At 41.5% G+C, this 16,468-nt stretch overlaps 1 protein-coding gene across 2 annotated transcripts in view; it reads left to right on the plus strand.

Moving 5' to 3' along the window:
• LOC124590782 overlaps positions 1-16,468 on the plus strand; it is a 281,346-nt gene that overhangs the window by 24,738 nt on the left and 240,140 nt on the right. For both annotated transcript variants that reach the window (XM_047131676.1, XM_047131675.1), the window contains exons 2-3: positions 9,998-10,062; positions 12,224-12,406. In XM_047131676.1, the coding sequence (XP_046987632.1) occupies positions 9,998-10,062; positions 12,224-12,406 (248 nt within the window). The remainder of the gene's footprint in view (positions 1-9,997; positions 10,063-12,223; positions 12,407-16,468) is intronic.

The raw sequence follows: 16,468 nt of genomic DNA on the forward strand, positions 1-16,468 counted from the left end.
TGATGATTAGTGGATGTGATATGGCAGAGGTGTGAATGGAGCCATCAAAGAGAGGAAGGTCAGCAAATAGGAAGGTCAAATGGTGGACTGAGGAGGACCAGGTGAAGTGAATGAGAGAGAAGGTGTTGAGGTTGTTGTGGAATAGGGATAACATGTCTTGATAGTGTCTCAGTCATGAAGATATCATTAATGAATCTGAACCACATACGGGGTTTTGAGTGTTTTACAGGCTAGGAAGGTTTTCTTTAGATGGTCCTAGGGGAAGCTATGTGGATGCCTATAGCTATGCTGCAGATTTGTTTATATACATGGTCATTATAATTAAAGTTAAACTTTCAAAGCACTGTAGAAATAACACCACTGGTCAGAATGCGGTCAAATTGCAACAGAGTATTATTGGAAAAGGGGGAAAACATATGTCAGAAGAAAAAAAATAGTGTGAGAATTTATCAAAAGGTGGCACTGTATGAGTCAGAATACATAAATGAAAGCACCTGTCACGCGCACGACCCATTGAAGTTTGTATAAACATGCTGGGTACACAGCTTTTCCCCCTTTCGCATCTGTGAGGTTTGCCATGACTGTCTCAATGCAGGATCACCCTCTGATTGTAAAACTGTATTACAAGAATGATGACTGTGCACACATCACACTGCAGACTCTGAAGTGTTTGAAAGAAGGCGTTGGTTCGATGACTACTGTTGGTCTGGAGAAAATGATTCGGAAATTTAAAAGGACGGGTTCTTTTGGTGTGCAACCTGGTATGTGGGGAGGAAACAAATTGATTTGACTTCAGTGGAAGTAGTGGCCACAGCAGTGCAGGAGGAGACGAGTGGTGGTGTGCAAACATGTAGTGCACGGAGAATTGCCCAAAAATTGGACATACCAGTGAGCACGGTGTGTAAAATCCTATGAAACATCCTTCTTTGCTATCCATTCAAAATTACCCATGTGCACAAGTAGCTTCCTGTTGACCAGCCAGCAAGGGAGACTTTTGCTTTAGAATTCCTTGCTTGCATGGAAGTGGACAGTGATTGGCCATGGAAGATGTTTTGGACAGACGAAGCCCACTTCCATCTGACATGATATGTCAATACACAGAATTGTCAAATATGGGCAACGGAAAATCCACACGCAAATCAACCAGTACCACTTCATTCTGAAAAAGTCACTGTGTGGTCCGGGTTTACGGCATCATTTATCATAGGGCCATATTTTTTTCAAAGAGACAGGTGCTTCCAGTCCTGTTACCTGTACTGTCACTGGTTAGCACTACGAGTGTCTTTTGTGCAACCACGTCATTCCAGCTCTCCAATAGTGTAGATGTATGAATGGGATCATTTTTATGCAAGACGGTACACATCGGCACATTGCAAATCCTGTTAAGCAGCTGCTGTAGCGCCATTTTGGAAATGCTAGAATAATCAGCCACCATTTCCTTACAGCCTGGCCATCGCGATCACCTGATCTTAATCTGCGTGTCTTTTGGCCGTGGGACTATCTGAAAGATGTTATATTCAGTGTTCCGATTGCAAACTTAGTTGCATTGTGCAACACATTATGAACATGACCCCGGAAACACTTGATCAGTTGTGGAACATGCTTTTCCTCGATGTCGACTTGTTGCAGAAAATGGTGAACAGTGTATTGAATATGTTTTGTGCCAGTCACACGGAAATTGGTAATCCATTTTGCTTTTGATTGATGCTTTTTATGCAGTTTTCGGGCTCAGGACAATTAAAACCCGGTTTTTATCATCCAATATGATATGACCTTGCTGCTGTGGATGGTCTTACGTAACTGACAGTATCACACCCGTACACCCATGCACACTTAGTAGTATAGATTATTTAACGTCAAACGTGCACGTTAGGCATTGTTGTATTATTCGTTTGTCATTTGTAGTCAACCACTATTACGTTATGATGCTTAAAGCACCATCTATTGCTACATTTTGTAACTATTTATTTTTCTTCTGCCATACATTTTCCCCTTTCTCCGATAATATTCCATTGCATAGTGACATCATACTGACTAGTCATTTCTAGAGCAGTTTGAAAATTTAACATTAATTATAATCAACCTGTATTTTCTAGGGTATATGATTTCTTTAATCTTAGTTGCATGATAGAAAGCTGACAAAAATCACTTTTTCGCCATGAGTTGTTGTGCTTTGTGGCAAAGATAGAAAAAGTTTATTGCTGTTATACGTTCAGTGGACTCATATTTATGTTTCACAGTTAAACTGCAAATACAATAATTCATTACTAATGCATCCTGAAAGCCTTCTCAAGATGTTATACTTCAGACTGAAACTGGTTTGTTTAAAATGAAATTGACCCTTTACTGTGTTATCTTATCCTCCCACCTGTGTCTGTCCATCTCCTCCTTCCCAATTTTTCTCTCTCTCCATTTCTTCCTGTCCCCTCTCTCTGTCCATCTCCTCCTCCCCCTCTTCCTTTTTCACCTGTCCACTACTGTTACATCTTCCACCTGCGTCCTGCATCACCCCCTCCTTTATCCTCTCTCTGCCCATCTCTTCTTGACTGTGTCTGTGTGTGTGCATGCGCGCATACATGCGCGGGGGGAGTGAGTTTATGCACATGTGTCTACTTGCATGTGGGGCAAGCTACAGCTAACAGCAACTAGCTGCAAGGCGCACAAGTGTAAATGCAACTTAGCCCCTTCCCTGCAGCTTTCTCTGCAAATGCGGTTGACAGATATGGTGGACACATCTCCTTTTACCCTGTCTCTGTTTGTAATCTTCCTCCAATGCCTCTCTGTCCACCTCATACTACCACCCCTATCTGCCACCTCCTCTTGCCCACTCTCTCTGTCACGCAATCTCCCCTCCATCTCATTGTTCATCTTCCATGCCCCCTCTTGCTGACCATATCTTCCTCCCCCTCACTCTGTCCAGAACTACCTACCCATCTCACTGTCTATCTCCTCCTCCCCTTTCCTCCTCCTTCCCCTCTCTCCATTTAGTGCTCCTGCTCATCTGTCAGTCTGCTCCTCCCTCTCTCCCTATCCATCTCCACCTGCACCATCTCTCATTTCATCTCCTCCTGGCCTCTCTCCCTGTCTGCCTCCTCTTGCCACATCCTCTCTCCCTATCCACCTCCTCCCTGCCCTCTCTCTGCCCCTTCCTCCTTACCCCTCTCCCTCTCCTCCTGTCTTCCCTCTCTGGCCCTACTCCTGTCCCCTCTCTCTGGCCCTACTCCTGTCCCCTCTCTCTGTTCATGTCCTCCTACTGATCCTCTCTCTGTCCATCTCCTTCTGCTGCCTCTCTCTGTCAATCTGCTCCTTCACCCTCTCTCTGTCCAACCCCTCCTGCCCTATTCTTTCCCTATCCATCACCTCCTGCCCTATCCATCCCTTCCCCTATCTTTCTCAGTCTTCTCCCAACCATGCTCATTAACACACACAGGGCCTGTATGACAGTTCAGTTAAGCAGGCCTATACTACTCCCACAGCATGCCTGTCATGCAGAACAGCCTACATGCCAGGGGTTTGAGTATCATTTTTGCCCCTGACATGTAAACTGCCCTGCAAAGCAGACTGATAGGGCAGACTGATACTAATCCACTACAACATGCCTATCGGGCAGGGCAGCCTTCAAATTTTGGGTGGAAAAAAAAACCAACCACATTTTAGCCCTATCTGCACTCCTATTGGAGCTAGGAGGTTATAAACCCCACAGTGCTGATACGAAGTGCGGCAAATTTGGTTGAAATTGATACAGGGATTTGGGAGGAGATCCTGGACATTTGTACATCAGTCTGCTTTATGTATGTACTAGCCTTTACCCTGCAGCTTCACTCACGTAAGTGTTCGACATATAACTTGCACACATATTGTCCTCCCCCATCCACCTCTTTCTTTCCATATCTCTGTCCATATGATCCTCCCACATCTGTACATCTCCTCCTCTCTACTCTCCCTGTCTCTCCAGCTCTTCTTCTCCCTCCCTTTCTATTTCTACCATCCCTTCTCCCTTACCAGATCTTTCTCCACCCACCCTCTATCCAGGTCCTGCTCCACCTGTCTCTGATTTCCTCCGGCCTCCTCTCCCTACGCACCTCCTCTCCTCCTCCTCCTCTCTCTCTCTCTCTCTCTCTCTCTCTCTCTCTCTCTCTCTCTCTCTCTCTCTATCTGTCTCTGTACATTTCATCCCCCCAACCTCTCTCTGTCCATAAATTCCTCTCTGCCTTCTCTTCCTATCCATCCCCTTTTTCCCCTCTCTCTGTTAATTCCCTTCTCCATCCATTTCAACCTTCTTCCAGCAGTGCCCATGTGAACATGTATTCCCTGCAAAACATATTGATAATGCAGGTCTATACTACTCTCACAACACACCTTTCAAAAAGGGAGCCTACATGACAGAGGCTTGAAAACCGATTTTTTCCCCTGACATATCAGCTGCCATGTGAAGCAGGTTGATAAAGGTGGCCTGGCAAGTGCTACTCCAACCTACCACTCCTGTCATGTGGGGTAGCCTGTACATTGGAGGCTGTAAAACGTCTTGCCCCTATGTGTAAACTGTCCTGCAAAGCACATCGACAAGGCGAGCTGATACTTTTCCCATAACACACCTATCGTGCAGGACAACCTACATTTACTGCTCAGTATGGACAGGCATAGTTGAGTGAGGATGGGGGAGAAGGGTAGTGAAGGAAGAGGAGATAAGGTGAATAGAGAATGGGGAGGAAATGACAAACAGAGAGAGGGGATAGAGGGGATTGACAAAGAGAAAGAGGGAGGATGAGATGGGCAGAGAGAGTGAGGGAGAATGAGATGGACAGAGAGAGGGGCAGTCTTCACATTGAGGGCTGGAAAACTGTTTCTTGCACCTGATACATAGGCTGCCCTGCAGAGCCAGTCGATAAGGCAAGTCGATACCATTCGTGCACAGCATGTCTGTCGTACTGGGCATCTTACATGGGAGGGACTGGAAAAATACATTTTTGCGAGTATCTCTGCTCTTATTGGAGCTAGGAAGTTACAAACCCCACAGTCGCGATGCTTGCAAAGTTTGCTGCTTGTGTGCCAGATATGGTTGAAATTGATCCAGGGGTTTGGAATTAGATCCTGGCTGTTTAGATACACTCTGCTCTTATATACAATAGCTGAATACTCTTGGGTATGTATTTATTTCCTCCTTCCACCTGCCACCTCGGACACTCTCCATCGTCCACCTCACACCCTCTCTCTTCCACGTGCATCCTGAAACCATATTCCTTTCCCACCTGCTGACTATTTCTCTTCATCTTCCACATGCCTCCTACACCTCCCTTCTCTCTGTCTGTCTCCTCCTCTCCCTCTCTCTGCTCATCCCCACTTCTCCCTCTCTCTGTCAATCTCTCTCTGTTGCTCTCTTCCTGTCCCTATGTCTCTAGCCGTCTTCTCCTCCCATCCTTCACTCTGTCCATCTCTTCCCCACCACTCTGTTTATCTCTTCCAACTCCCTTTCTATATTCACTCCTTCCTCTTCCAGTCTCTGACTATATACTCCTTCCATTCTCTCTTTCGGTGCCCTTCACCCCTCTCTGTCTGTCTCTTACCCCCCCCCCCCCCTCCCCACTGTGTTCATGTCCTCCTCACCTCCTCTCTATCCACCTCTTCCTCCATCCTCTCTGTCCACCACTCTTCCTCTCTCTTTCTGTCCATCTGTTCCCCATCCCCATCTCTCTCTGTTCATCTCCTCCTCCCTCCTTTTCCTATCCCCTCATCTCCCTCTGTGTCATCTACTCCTCCCCCTTTCTGCCCATTTCCTCCTCCTCCCTCTCATTGCCTGCCTCCTCCTACCCACATCTCCCTATCAGTCTACTCATGTCACCTCTCTCTGTTGATCTCCTCATCCCTACCTTTCCAGTTATTATTCTTCTGCTCCACTCTCTCTTTGACTCTCTCCTCCTTCCCCCATTTGTTCCCTGTCTGTCCTCTCGTGACCATCTCTCTCTCTATCCATCCCCTCCTGCGCCCCCTCTCTCTTTCCATTCCCTCCTGCCCCCTCTCTCTGTTTGTTCTTTCCTCTGCGTATCTCCTCCTCTATCCATGTTAAGCTTCCCCCAGCAATGCCTTTCCTCAAATGTAGCCCTTGCAAAACAAGTCAATAAAGCAGGCTGATACCATTTTCACTACATGCCTTTGTACAGGGCAGCCCACACGCCAGGGCCTTGAAAAACGGTGTTTTGCCCCTTGACATATAGACTGCCATGCAAAGTGGGTCACTAAATAAGGCTGACTTCTCCAACGCAACATTCCTGTTATGCAGTGCTTCTTCTGTGTTGGGGCCTGGTAAACTGTTTCTTGCCCCTGTAGTGTAGGCCACTCTGCAAAGCAGGTTGATAGGGATGACCGATACTATTCCCACAGAACACATGTCATGCAGGGCAGCCTATGTGACAGGGGCTGAATAAAACAGGTATGTCTGGTCTCATATTGTGTCCGCTACTGCACCTCTGTTAACTGATGTGGTACCCATTTTGAACACTTCTTGTGTTCCTTCAAGTCCTGCCATAAAATGCATATCATTGTTGCTCTCGACATGCCCATCCATGCCATTAGTTTCTGCACAGTCCAGTGTCAGCCCTGTGTTCAACAATGTTCAATAACATCTTATGTCAGGTCAGTACAGGCAGACGTGGGAAGCTCTCTTTGTGGCGAGTCTGTCGTCATTGCACATTCATCTAAGAAAGCCAGCATCAAACATGCAACTGTTCGACAGAGCAATTCCCTATCACGAACAGCTGTTTGTAGTTCTGGGTGATGATGAGTAGCACATCTGTCAATGAGAAAGGCAATTTTCAAGTATGCTCGCTGTTCTACTTTGCTTACACCCATAGTTTAGCACAGCCAAGCACAGACTGAATGTTTCAGGTGCTGCTACCGAGCCATCCCTGCACATGGTTGCAATCTGTTTGTTGATTTCAGCATTGTTTGCCACAGGCTTTTGAATGTATTTGCTGTGGTTATGGCGATGCCACATGTTTGCACAATATGCCACAGTTGTCAAGATTTATGGGATTATCGGTATATATAACCTTTTTCCCACAATTTCACATGCCTAAGTGTTCACTGCTTCCCCACTCTGCCACCTGTTCCTCTGCCTCTCTCTGACCAGCTCCTCCTTCCCCCATCTCTCTGTCGATACCCTTTTCCCCCACTGTTCATCTCCTTATCTACTCCTCACCCTACTGCATGCCCATTCTCTCCCCTGCCTCTCTGCTTGTCTCCTCTTTCCCACTTCTGTGCCTATCTTTTTCTCTACACATATCTGCCCATCGCCTCCTCCCCACTCTCTCTCTGCCCACCTTCTTGTCTCTTCCCTCTCTGTCAATCTACTCCTCCTCCTCCTCCTCCTCCTCCTCCTCCTCCTCCATCTCTCTCCAGCTACCCCTCCTCCCCCATCTCTGTCCACCTCATCCTCCCCAATCTCTCTCTATCCACCTCCTTCTCTTACCACACTCTTTCTGTCCATCTCTTTCTGCTCCCCTCTTCTTATCCAGCAACTCTTGTCCCCCTCTCCCTACATCTTCTCCTCCTCCTCCTCCTCCTCCTCCTCCTCCTCCTCACCTCACAGTATTCATCTCCTCCTTCCCCTTTCTCCCCTTTAAATTCCTCTTTCCCTCTCCCTATCCATCTCCTCCTCCCCCCCCCCCCCCCCCTCTGTCACCTATCCTGCCCCTCTCTCTGTCCCTCCCCATTAATTTATAATTTCTTTAAGGTTATGGCAAAAAATAAAACTTAATTATTTTTGCTGCTGTATTATTGTGCTTAGGAAGCTGAGAGTTGGCAGATAAGGTGTTTTAATGGACGATGTAGTGAAGTGAGCAAGCTCTGACCTGGTGACTTAAAGCATGAGTGTATATAAAGACAGTGGGTTTGATATATCTTCTCCTTCTTCTTTATTTCTCTCTCTCACTCTCTCTCTTTTTTGCCATAATGGCTCAGCATTATTGGGGAGGGGGGACTGTAACGTCATCTCCTTGTGGTCCACATTCTGTGCTGTTAGTGTCAGTCTTGCTGGTGCGCCATTTTTCTGGTAAAGAGTAATTTGACAAATGACACTTCCACTGAAAGTCTGAGGCATTTATGAGGCAACTGAGACTGACTACAGGATTCATCTGCAAATTGTGGTAGAGAGGTTTCATGTAGTGTACGATAGACTGTACAATACTATGCATGTATGCCTGCACTTTGTTAAAAAGATTACCTGCTGAGCACTGAAGAACCCTACAAATGAGATAAAGGCAAGGAGAATATTGACATGCTTTGGTGTCACAACTGTCCTGCATTTTTAGATGGGATAGTGATTGGTTACAAATACAGGATAAACCACTAATACACCTATAGGGCTTCTGGAGTGTCAAAGTATTTCTCTTCATTTATTTTGCATAATAAAGTCGCACAGGAGATCTGTGACCATTATACGAATGGAGCATGCTCTTATCACCACATTATGGCCACTAATAACAACAGTCCCCTTGTGAAAACTTTTTCATTAAAATGTTTCAGGTACAGCTGATTATCAGAATATCTGCCAAAATATTGCATTTGTCATGAAAGGGCAACTGATAGATGATCTATTTAGAGCAAACATACAGTACTCAGATTAACTGACAATCATGTGTGCATACCAGAGAAAAGAACTCAATACAAAGTACAATGTCAAGTGATGCCTATTGTAATATTGGTGCTAAACTGACTATGCACCACTGCTGCAAGAACTAGCTATCATAACTTGCCACCAAGTGACATGGTTTTAGTGGCGTTGGGACCCTGCATTAATAGTTGACAGACAATTATTAACAAAATCAGTATTAGGAACAAGTGTATAAACATAAAATAGCAATAAACCTTGAAGTTATGAATCATTGTTAGAAGTGTGCAAACAAAAGTATTTAATTAATACATGTGTTATGAGCAAGGTATTATGGGAAGAGGAGGGAGGGAGGACAAGGGGACTTGGGATGGGCACAAAACAATCGTGTCGCATGATAATGAGAGCCAGCTACCTACAGCAGTGGCAAACTTGTAACTAAAGTGTAGAGGAGGGATTCACTGTAAGTCTGTTTGGTATAGCACAACCACATGTAAATTGAATATGCTGTCTTCTGCTTAGTCAGGATAGGAAGGGGTACAGGCAAATGTCGACCAGAACGGTGAGGGAGGGGGGGGGGGGGGACAGCATAAGGCATGGGAAGAAATATGTTTATTGACTTACAGTGCTACTGCACTACGTCACACGAGAAGTAATGAAGAACAGCAGTGATGGTTAATAGGTCTCAGGAGAGAGCTTGTGTTCCAGATTAGATAAACACAGGGAAATGATATACATTAATAAATATCATAAAAACAATGCTAAGATTTTAAACCTGTGACTAGAGTGAGATCCTCTGTAAGTTTATTAGGTATTGCAACACCTTATACAAGATGTAAGAGAAATTTCTTTAATTTCAGAATAGTCAGGATAGCAAGGAGAATGGGGAAGTGTGCACCAGACTGTCCGCAGCTCGTGGTCGTGCGGTTGCGTTCTCGCTTCCCACGCCCGGGTTCGATTCCCGGTGGAGTCAGGGATTTTCTCTGCCTTGTGATGACTGGGTGTTGTGTGCTGTCCTTAGGTTAGTTAGGTTTAAGTAGTTCTAAGTTCTAGGGGACTGATGACCATAGATGTTAAGTCCCATAGTGCTCAGAGCCATTTTTGTGGACCAGACTGCATTTAGGTACACATTGCACCCTCATCACATGTTTTGCACTGATGTGTGGAGTACAAATATCCTGTTAAATCATTCACAAATTAGATTTAAACTTTTTTTCATTTTCATTCCATGCAATAAATAAATATACTGTCTAAGTGATGAAATTGATTATGCTGTCTTCTGCTTAGTTCATGTTAAAGCTTTTGTGGGTGGGTCACATGCAAACATGTGTGCATTTATGCATGTGAATGTATCTAATTTTGAGCATTAAAGTACTGTTTGCAACTTTTCAGGTTGTGAAGTGTGTGGGGATGCCCATCCTACAAAGTCTTGTCCATTACTTGCTGAAGCAAAACATGTAAGTGTATTTCATTTGTCTACTTTTAGATTTAATTCAGTTACATTAGCTTTCATGGTGGTAGATATTAGTTCATTGGTAGAACACTAGGGAAATGCAATCAGTCTGCAAAGGAGATTGCTCACAAAACACTCATATGACCTATCCTAGAATTGTGCTGAAGTCTGTGGGAGCCATACTAAATAAGAGTAACTGGGGATACTGAATGTATATGAAGATGGGCAGCACATTTGGTCACCAGTTTGTTTGACCCATGGGAGAGTGTCATGGAGATGCAGAATAAACTGAACTGGCAAATGCTTGAAGATAGATGAAAACTATCCTGTGGAAGCCTAGTTACAAATTTTCAGAGTGATGAATTTAGGAATGTACTGCAACTCACTAGGTATTGCTCCCATGGGGATCACAAGTACCAAATTAGAGTAATTATAGTGCACACATAGGCCTTTAAACAGTCATTCTTCCCGTGCTCCAGATGTGACTGGAAAGGCTGCTGTACACTACACAGTAGTTTGCAGAATATGTATGTAGATGTAGACGATAATAAAATAGACTATTTGAGGGAAAGAAGCAAATGTGAAGCAACAACACAGATTCATTACTGGAAAATCAATAATTATATATTATTTTATAATTTTTTGGTCCTGTTTCTTAAAGATAAAATTTAAAAGTAAATTTTCAGGATAACATTACATGAGAGAGAAAAGAAACACATGAACTCATGAAAAGTTGAGTTAGAGACAACTGTTCTGTTGGTGAGAGAACATTCCTGTATGACAGATGATATACTTGGCATGCCACATGCCTGTGATTTTCTCTGACCTTCCACTGATTGTCAGCATGACAGTCAAGTGCATAATAGGCAAGTCGTGCAGTATCAGTGACTTTTGTTGTGATCAAGTCGTGGATCCCCAATGCATGGAACACTCCGTCTGTGGGGACATGCAGGGAATGGGCTTTTATCAGCATGTCATGGGTGTAGTACAAGTCCCTCGATTCAGAGAAAACCACCACTGTCAGAGTCAAGAGTACTGGCTAACAATTTGGTGTGACAGTGGTTCTCATCAACCATTGCATATTTTAACAACAGATAGATGGCAGACGGTGCAACAAATTACTTGCCAATCCAGTTTTTGATAACAACATCTGTGTAGGACTCCAATTCAGAACAACCTCTTCACTGTTAGTTACAGAAACCACAACCTCTCATGGGTAACTCTGCTACCTCTGCATGTCATAAGGCACAAAGACTAGCACAGGCACAGAATTACCATCATTGTATGCTCAAAGTGTTGAAACATGTAGCAGAATTATTGGGTTGTGGAAAATGGCAAGATGTTGGTACTTATCAAGAAGTATGCGAGTTGAACTTATGTGACATTATGTTGCATATTTCACTTCATCGAACATATCTAAAAACACTCAGTGTCGTTGACGATATGATGAAAAAGATAGAATGCTAGGCACCACATAAATGAGGCACTGAGTTGCAGACAAGCACAATAAGTAGACTGTTAAACACTAACCCTTTTGGACAAAAAGACTTCTGTAATAGAACACACAAATACATTCATGCAGACACAACTCACATACACTTCGCGACTGTCTCCAACTGCTGGGGCCAGATTCAGTTATGAAATTAGGACATTTGCATTTATTGACAAAGTTGGGCCACAGACAGTATCCGTGTGTGTGAGAGAGTTGTGCTTTTTGCACTCCATTGTTTGTTATAGCAGTGTCTCATAAACTTGTAGGCAACATAGAGCTTTTATATTGGATCTGGGATATCAGAAACACTTTGAAAATAAATTTGCTGTGCTATCATTTGCTAGTCAGTTAACAAGAGATTGACAAAATTTGGGCACTATATGTTTAAAGCAAATGCTAACCAGAAATTAAGACAGTATTCAGATGAAGTTAGACTAGTCTTTTACTTTGATGCTGTATCACTTTCATTAGTTCAAAATTTCTTATTGGTGTTTACTGATGTCTGTCAACAAGTGAACTGAATTTTATCAGTGTCTAGAGATAGAGGGAGAGAGAGAGAGAGAGAGAGAGAGAGAGAGAGAGAGAGAAAGCAAATTTAAAAGTTGTTCAAGGAAGCTGAATATTGTGCTTAGCCCTTTTCAAGTGTAATGTTTAATTTATATTCTGCAAACAGGTTCAAGATGCAAAGATTCCCTCTAGAGCCAGGTTAACCTTGCCTCCAAATCTTGCAGTTCTCAATGTAGCTGATGGGACATCAGTAATTGCAAAGGCAGATTTTGGTTGTGGTGCTATGTTTGGCCCTTTACAAGCTTTGCATTCTGCAGCATTGCCCGAGGGTGTGAAGTTCCCACTGAAGGTGAGTTTTATTGAAGAGGTTTTGTTGTTTGCGTATATATATATATATCTGCACTGCTGTATATCTTTTTATTATTTCTTTCGCTTTAGAATACTGTAAAATTACAAGTATGTTGAGTGGCTGGCCTGGACTTACCATCTCGAGGTGAAATTCCAAGTGCTGCCAATAGACACCTTTACAAGTAGTGCAAGCAGGCCGCACTGAGCCTCTTGGTTAGTTTATGTATGTGTTGACTTCATTTTAGCTTGTTGCCCAGTTGCACCCTGTTTACAGTTTTTTACTTTTAGTATATAACTATTAATGTCTGGTAGTAAACATTCTGACAAAGAAATGAAGCACAGTAATAAAATTTAATCTTGTTCAGTTACGGTTGTCCAACCACAGTGAAAATGCTGACATACACTTATTTATTTATTTGATCCTAGAATACTTTTTTAGTAAATTGTTTGTATATATTGTATGGGACAAGGGTAAGCATAATTAACTTACGATTACAGGAGTCATTGTGACTACATAGTCAACACAACCAAAAAGTGCATGATAATGTGAACTGACATATTACTATTTACTTTTCTACATAAGACAGCAGTACTTATTAACCCTCGAGGGGGCGCGCCGTTTTTCATAACACGAGTGGGCGCGCAGTGCACTTTGTGTACATGTATAGAATAGCTTCATCTATGTTGCCAAGGTGAGTCATGTATGATCAAAATCACAGTTTAATCTTAGTTTATTTAAACAACAATAAAATAATCTTACATAATATGAGCTACACCACTGTTTTATTAAACAATAATGAAATAAATTTTCAGTACAACACCCTGTCGTGAAGGACAGGTGTTACAGAGACAGTAATGACCCACTCGAAGCATTAAGCAGTGCAGTGGCATTAGATCCCATCCAGCTTCTTATTTGATCACTATTTATCTCATAGACAACTGCCTCAGTGTGGCATTAGGTTGCTAGCTCATAATCAGGGTCTTTTTTTTTTGCATGAATTGTAAATTTTTTCTGCCTAGCTTGCTTTGTGTTGTATATTACTGCTGCTCGCTTGGATGTATGACAACACAAACTATCATTGTTTTACCTGAAGCAATAATGAAGGAAAAGGTACTGGTCAGCAGTTGTGAAAAAAAAAATGGAATCGTGCAAAATCATTTTATTTTTTGTTGGCACACTTTATACACAGGCGCGCCTGCTTGAGGGTTAAATGTGACTACATGATCAAAACAAACTAAATTATAGTATGAAGTGACATAGTATACAGTTTAACAGTATTTGGCAAACGAAGTTTACTTATTATGATGTTCCACAAATTCAAAGACAGAGTAGAAGCAGTGGTAATGTAAAAACTGTTTCAGTCTAATCTTAAATATATTTAATGTTGATATGCATTTCAAGTAAAAAGACATATAACCAGAACTCTAGTAGGGGATACTCCTGTTTTGCATAAGTTTGTGCTCAGTTGTTTGCATGACGGTTAAGTGTCTGCCTAGTTTTGTATGTATGTAAATCATAGTTATGTCTGAAAATGTTTTTTCAAGACACTTTCTTTTGTAAAAATTGTATATACAAATAAGGCAGAGGCAGTATTTTCAGACTTCTAAAAAGGGCATTTAGCTTTGTTTATCACTCTGACAATTTTTTTCTGTATTTTAAATGTCTTTCTTAAATTGTGAAATTTCCCCAAAAAATTATGCAGTTTATCAATGGTGACTGTATACTACCATGTTACAGCTTGTATTTTGAGTGAGAATGCTTAAATCATACATATTCAGTTTTTTACTTGTATTGTTAAGCTTCATTTACCACTTCGAATCTTCCTGTAGATGTATGCCTTAAAATTCTACATAACTCACATTTGAGACATTTTTCCTTTGCTAGTGGAAACAAGATCTGCAGGATAGAGGTTTTTTATGGAGTGAAATTTAACTACCACAGTTCGTTAAGAACTTATGATGTTCTTGTTTCTCCTGAACCACCGTGCTATCCCTCTGCAGGTCCGGGTGTTAGAATAGGCCCGAGGTATTCCTGCCTGTCATAATAGGCGTCCAAAAGGAGTCTCCCAGTTTTTGGCCTACAGTTATGGTCCCCTTTTAGGATTTGACCTACACATCTTTCCAAATTATCTGAAGTGCGGGCCATTTAGGGAAGGACATCTTATGTGGTGTGCCATATATCCAGTGTGCAGTTAGACCTTGTAATCTTACCCTCCCACACATCACCATTAAATATTTGAGTCTCTTCAAAAGTTTTGAAAGCTTCGAGTGGCGTAAGATATATATAAAAAAAACTATTTTTTGCTTCATTTTCTTGTTGTTGGCTGCAGTATGTCTAGGGGTAGATTCTTGAGGCTGAATTTTTTTTAACTTTGTGAGTTACAGTTGACATAATAACTGATGAAGATTTGCCTGTTGTATTCTTGAATTTTATTTTCTTGTCACATTTTTTTCAATATCACATCATCTTTCCATTTTACACTTCTGTAACACCACAAATTACATTCTTATTGCCGATTGTAAAAATACATCAGACTCCACCAGAGGCACACCTACTACTACTACTAACTCATTCTGTGGTACTGACATATTCCAAAGAGCTTACAAAACAAAAGAGTTTACAAACTTTCTTGACAAGAGAAGAATCTTCCCTAAATTATTTCCTTATTTTATAAATGAGTCTGGAAATAAATTTAATAAATATCGTGAGATTGTGCAGTTAATAATAGGAATTTTAAGTATTCCAGATATTTTGTAATTTCAAGTAATTCTAAGAGAAGAGCAATTCCAATGCACACACAGAGCCAGCACTTATCGTTTTTAACAAATTAATTTATTTTTGCACTTTTCAGCCTGAAATATAATAAATTGTATAGAAAATCAAATGAAATTCTTTTAGTGAAACAGCTGAGATAATTTTAACCTATACAAGATTTGAAAGTGCTTTTTGGTATGGGCTATTCCTATATAAAAAAAGGTAATGTTAGTGGTGGGTGTCCCATTACAACATCCCCCTCACAAAATTTGTAAACCGTAGGTTTACAATATTTCATGACAGACTATAAGGTTTGCCAATTGGTGTACAAAATGATGCCAAAAGATAGAATCCAGATGTATAGAAGTATCTGATACATTACGTATTACAGAAAACATAAGAAAATATCTACTATTCATGTCATAATCCATTCATATATCGGGATTCAGATTTTCAGATGCGTGGAACATTCTGTTACAAGACAATTGATACAAGGTCAAAACTACAACATTGCAACACTAAACTATAGAAATAAATTCAGAGATAATGTAAATTACCAGAATTACAAAATGTAAGTTTACATACATACATACATACAATCAAATTTTCAAAATCTTCAAAAGAGAAGAGAAAAATTTCAGAGCCTAGGTGTACGAACAATGAGCCAACCCAATAAACTCACAATAACGGGTACAGACCAGAAGAATATACTCAACTATGAGTAGGAATATAGTACAAAATCAATCAGCCACATAAACCAGAGTATTTACAGATGTGTTGACTCGTGAAAGAACAAAATAATGGAAAAATATTAGGGCCTAAGCTTACGATGTGGGGACCAACCCATTAATCCAAAGCACACTGGGTACAAACCAGCAAAAAATGTTTCGACACAACAAAATGAATAAACCTCATAATCATATTAGTAAGTTCAACTATATGCAAAGAGTAACTGTAAGAAGCATCTGGCCTCAATCAGTGGTTGTATACTTTCCTTGAGTACACACACACACAGTCGCAATGACCAGGGGTTCCCATTACAGAGTTAAGCTTGAATCTGCCCACAACTCAAGTTCCAATCAAATACAATACTGTACTCAGGATAAATACAGGTAAACATTGTCATAAATAGCTTTGAATGATGTCATAATTGGGTAGCTTGAGGACCAAAATCTGTGTATGAAAGCAGACATGTATACTTGTTGTTATATTGCCTATATTAGTAAATTTCTTCCACGCTATTTGCTAATTGTCCATACAAAATAACTTACGTACATAAAAGCCTAGAAGATTCATTTACAATTGATA

Source organism: Schistocerca americana, chromosome 2 (assembly GCF_021461395.2).
Source record: "Schistocerca americana isolate TAMUIC-IGC-003095 chromosome 2, iqSchAmer2.1, whole genome shotgun sequence".
NCBI classification, from domain to species: domain Eukaryota; kingdom Metazoa; phylum Arthropoda; class Insecta; order Orthoptera; family Acrididae; genus Schistocerca; species Schistocerca americana.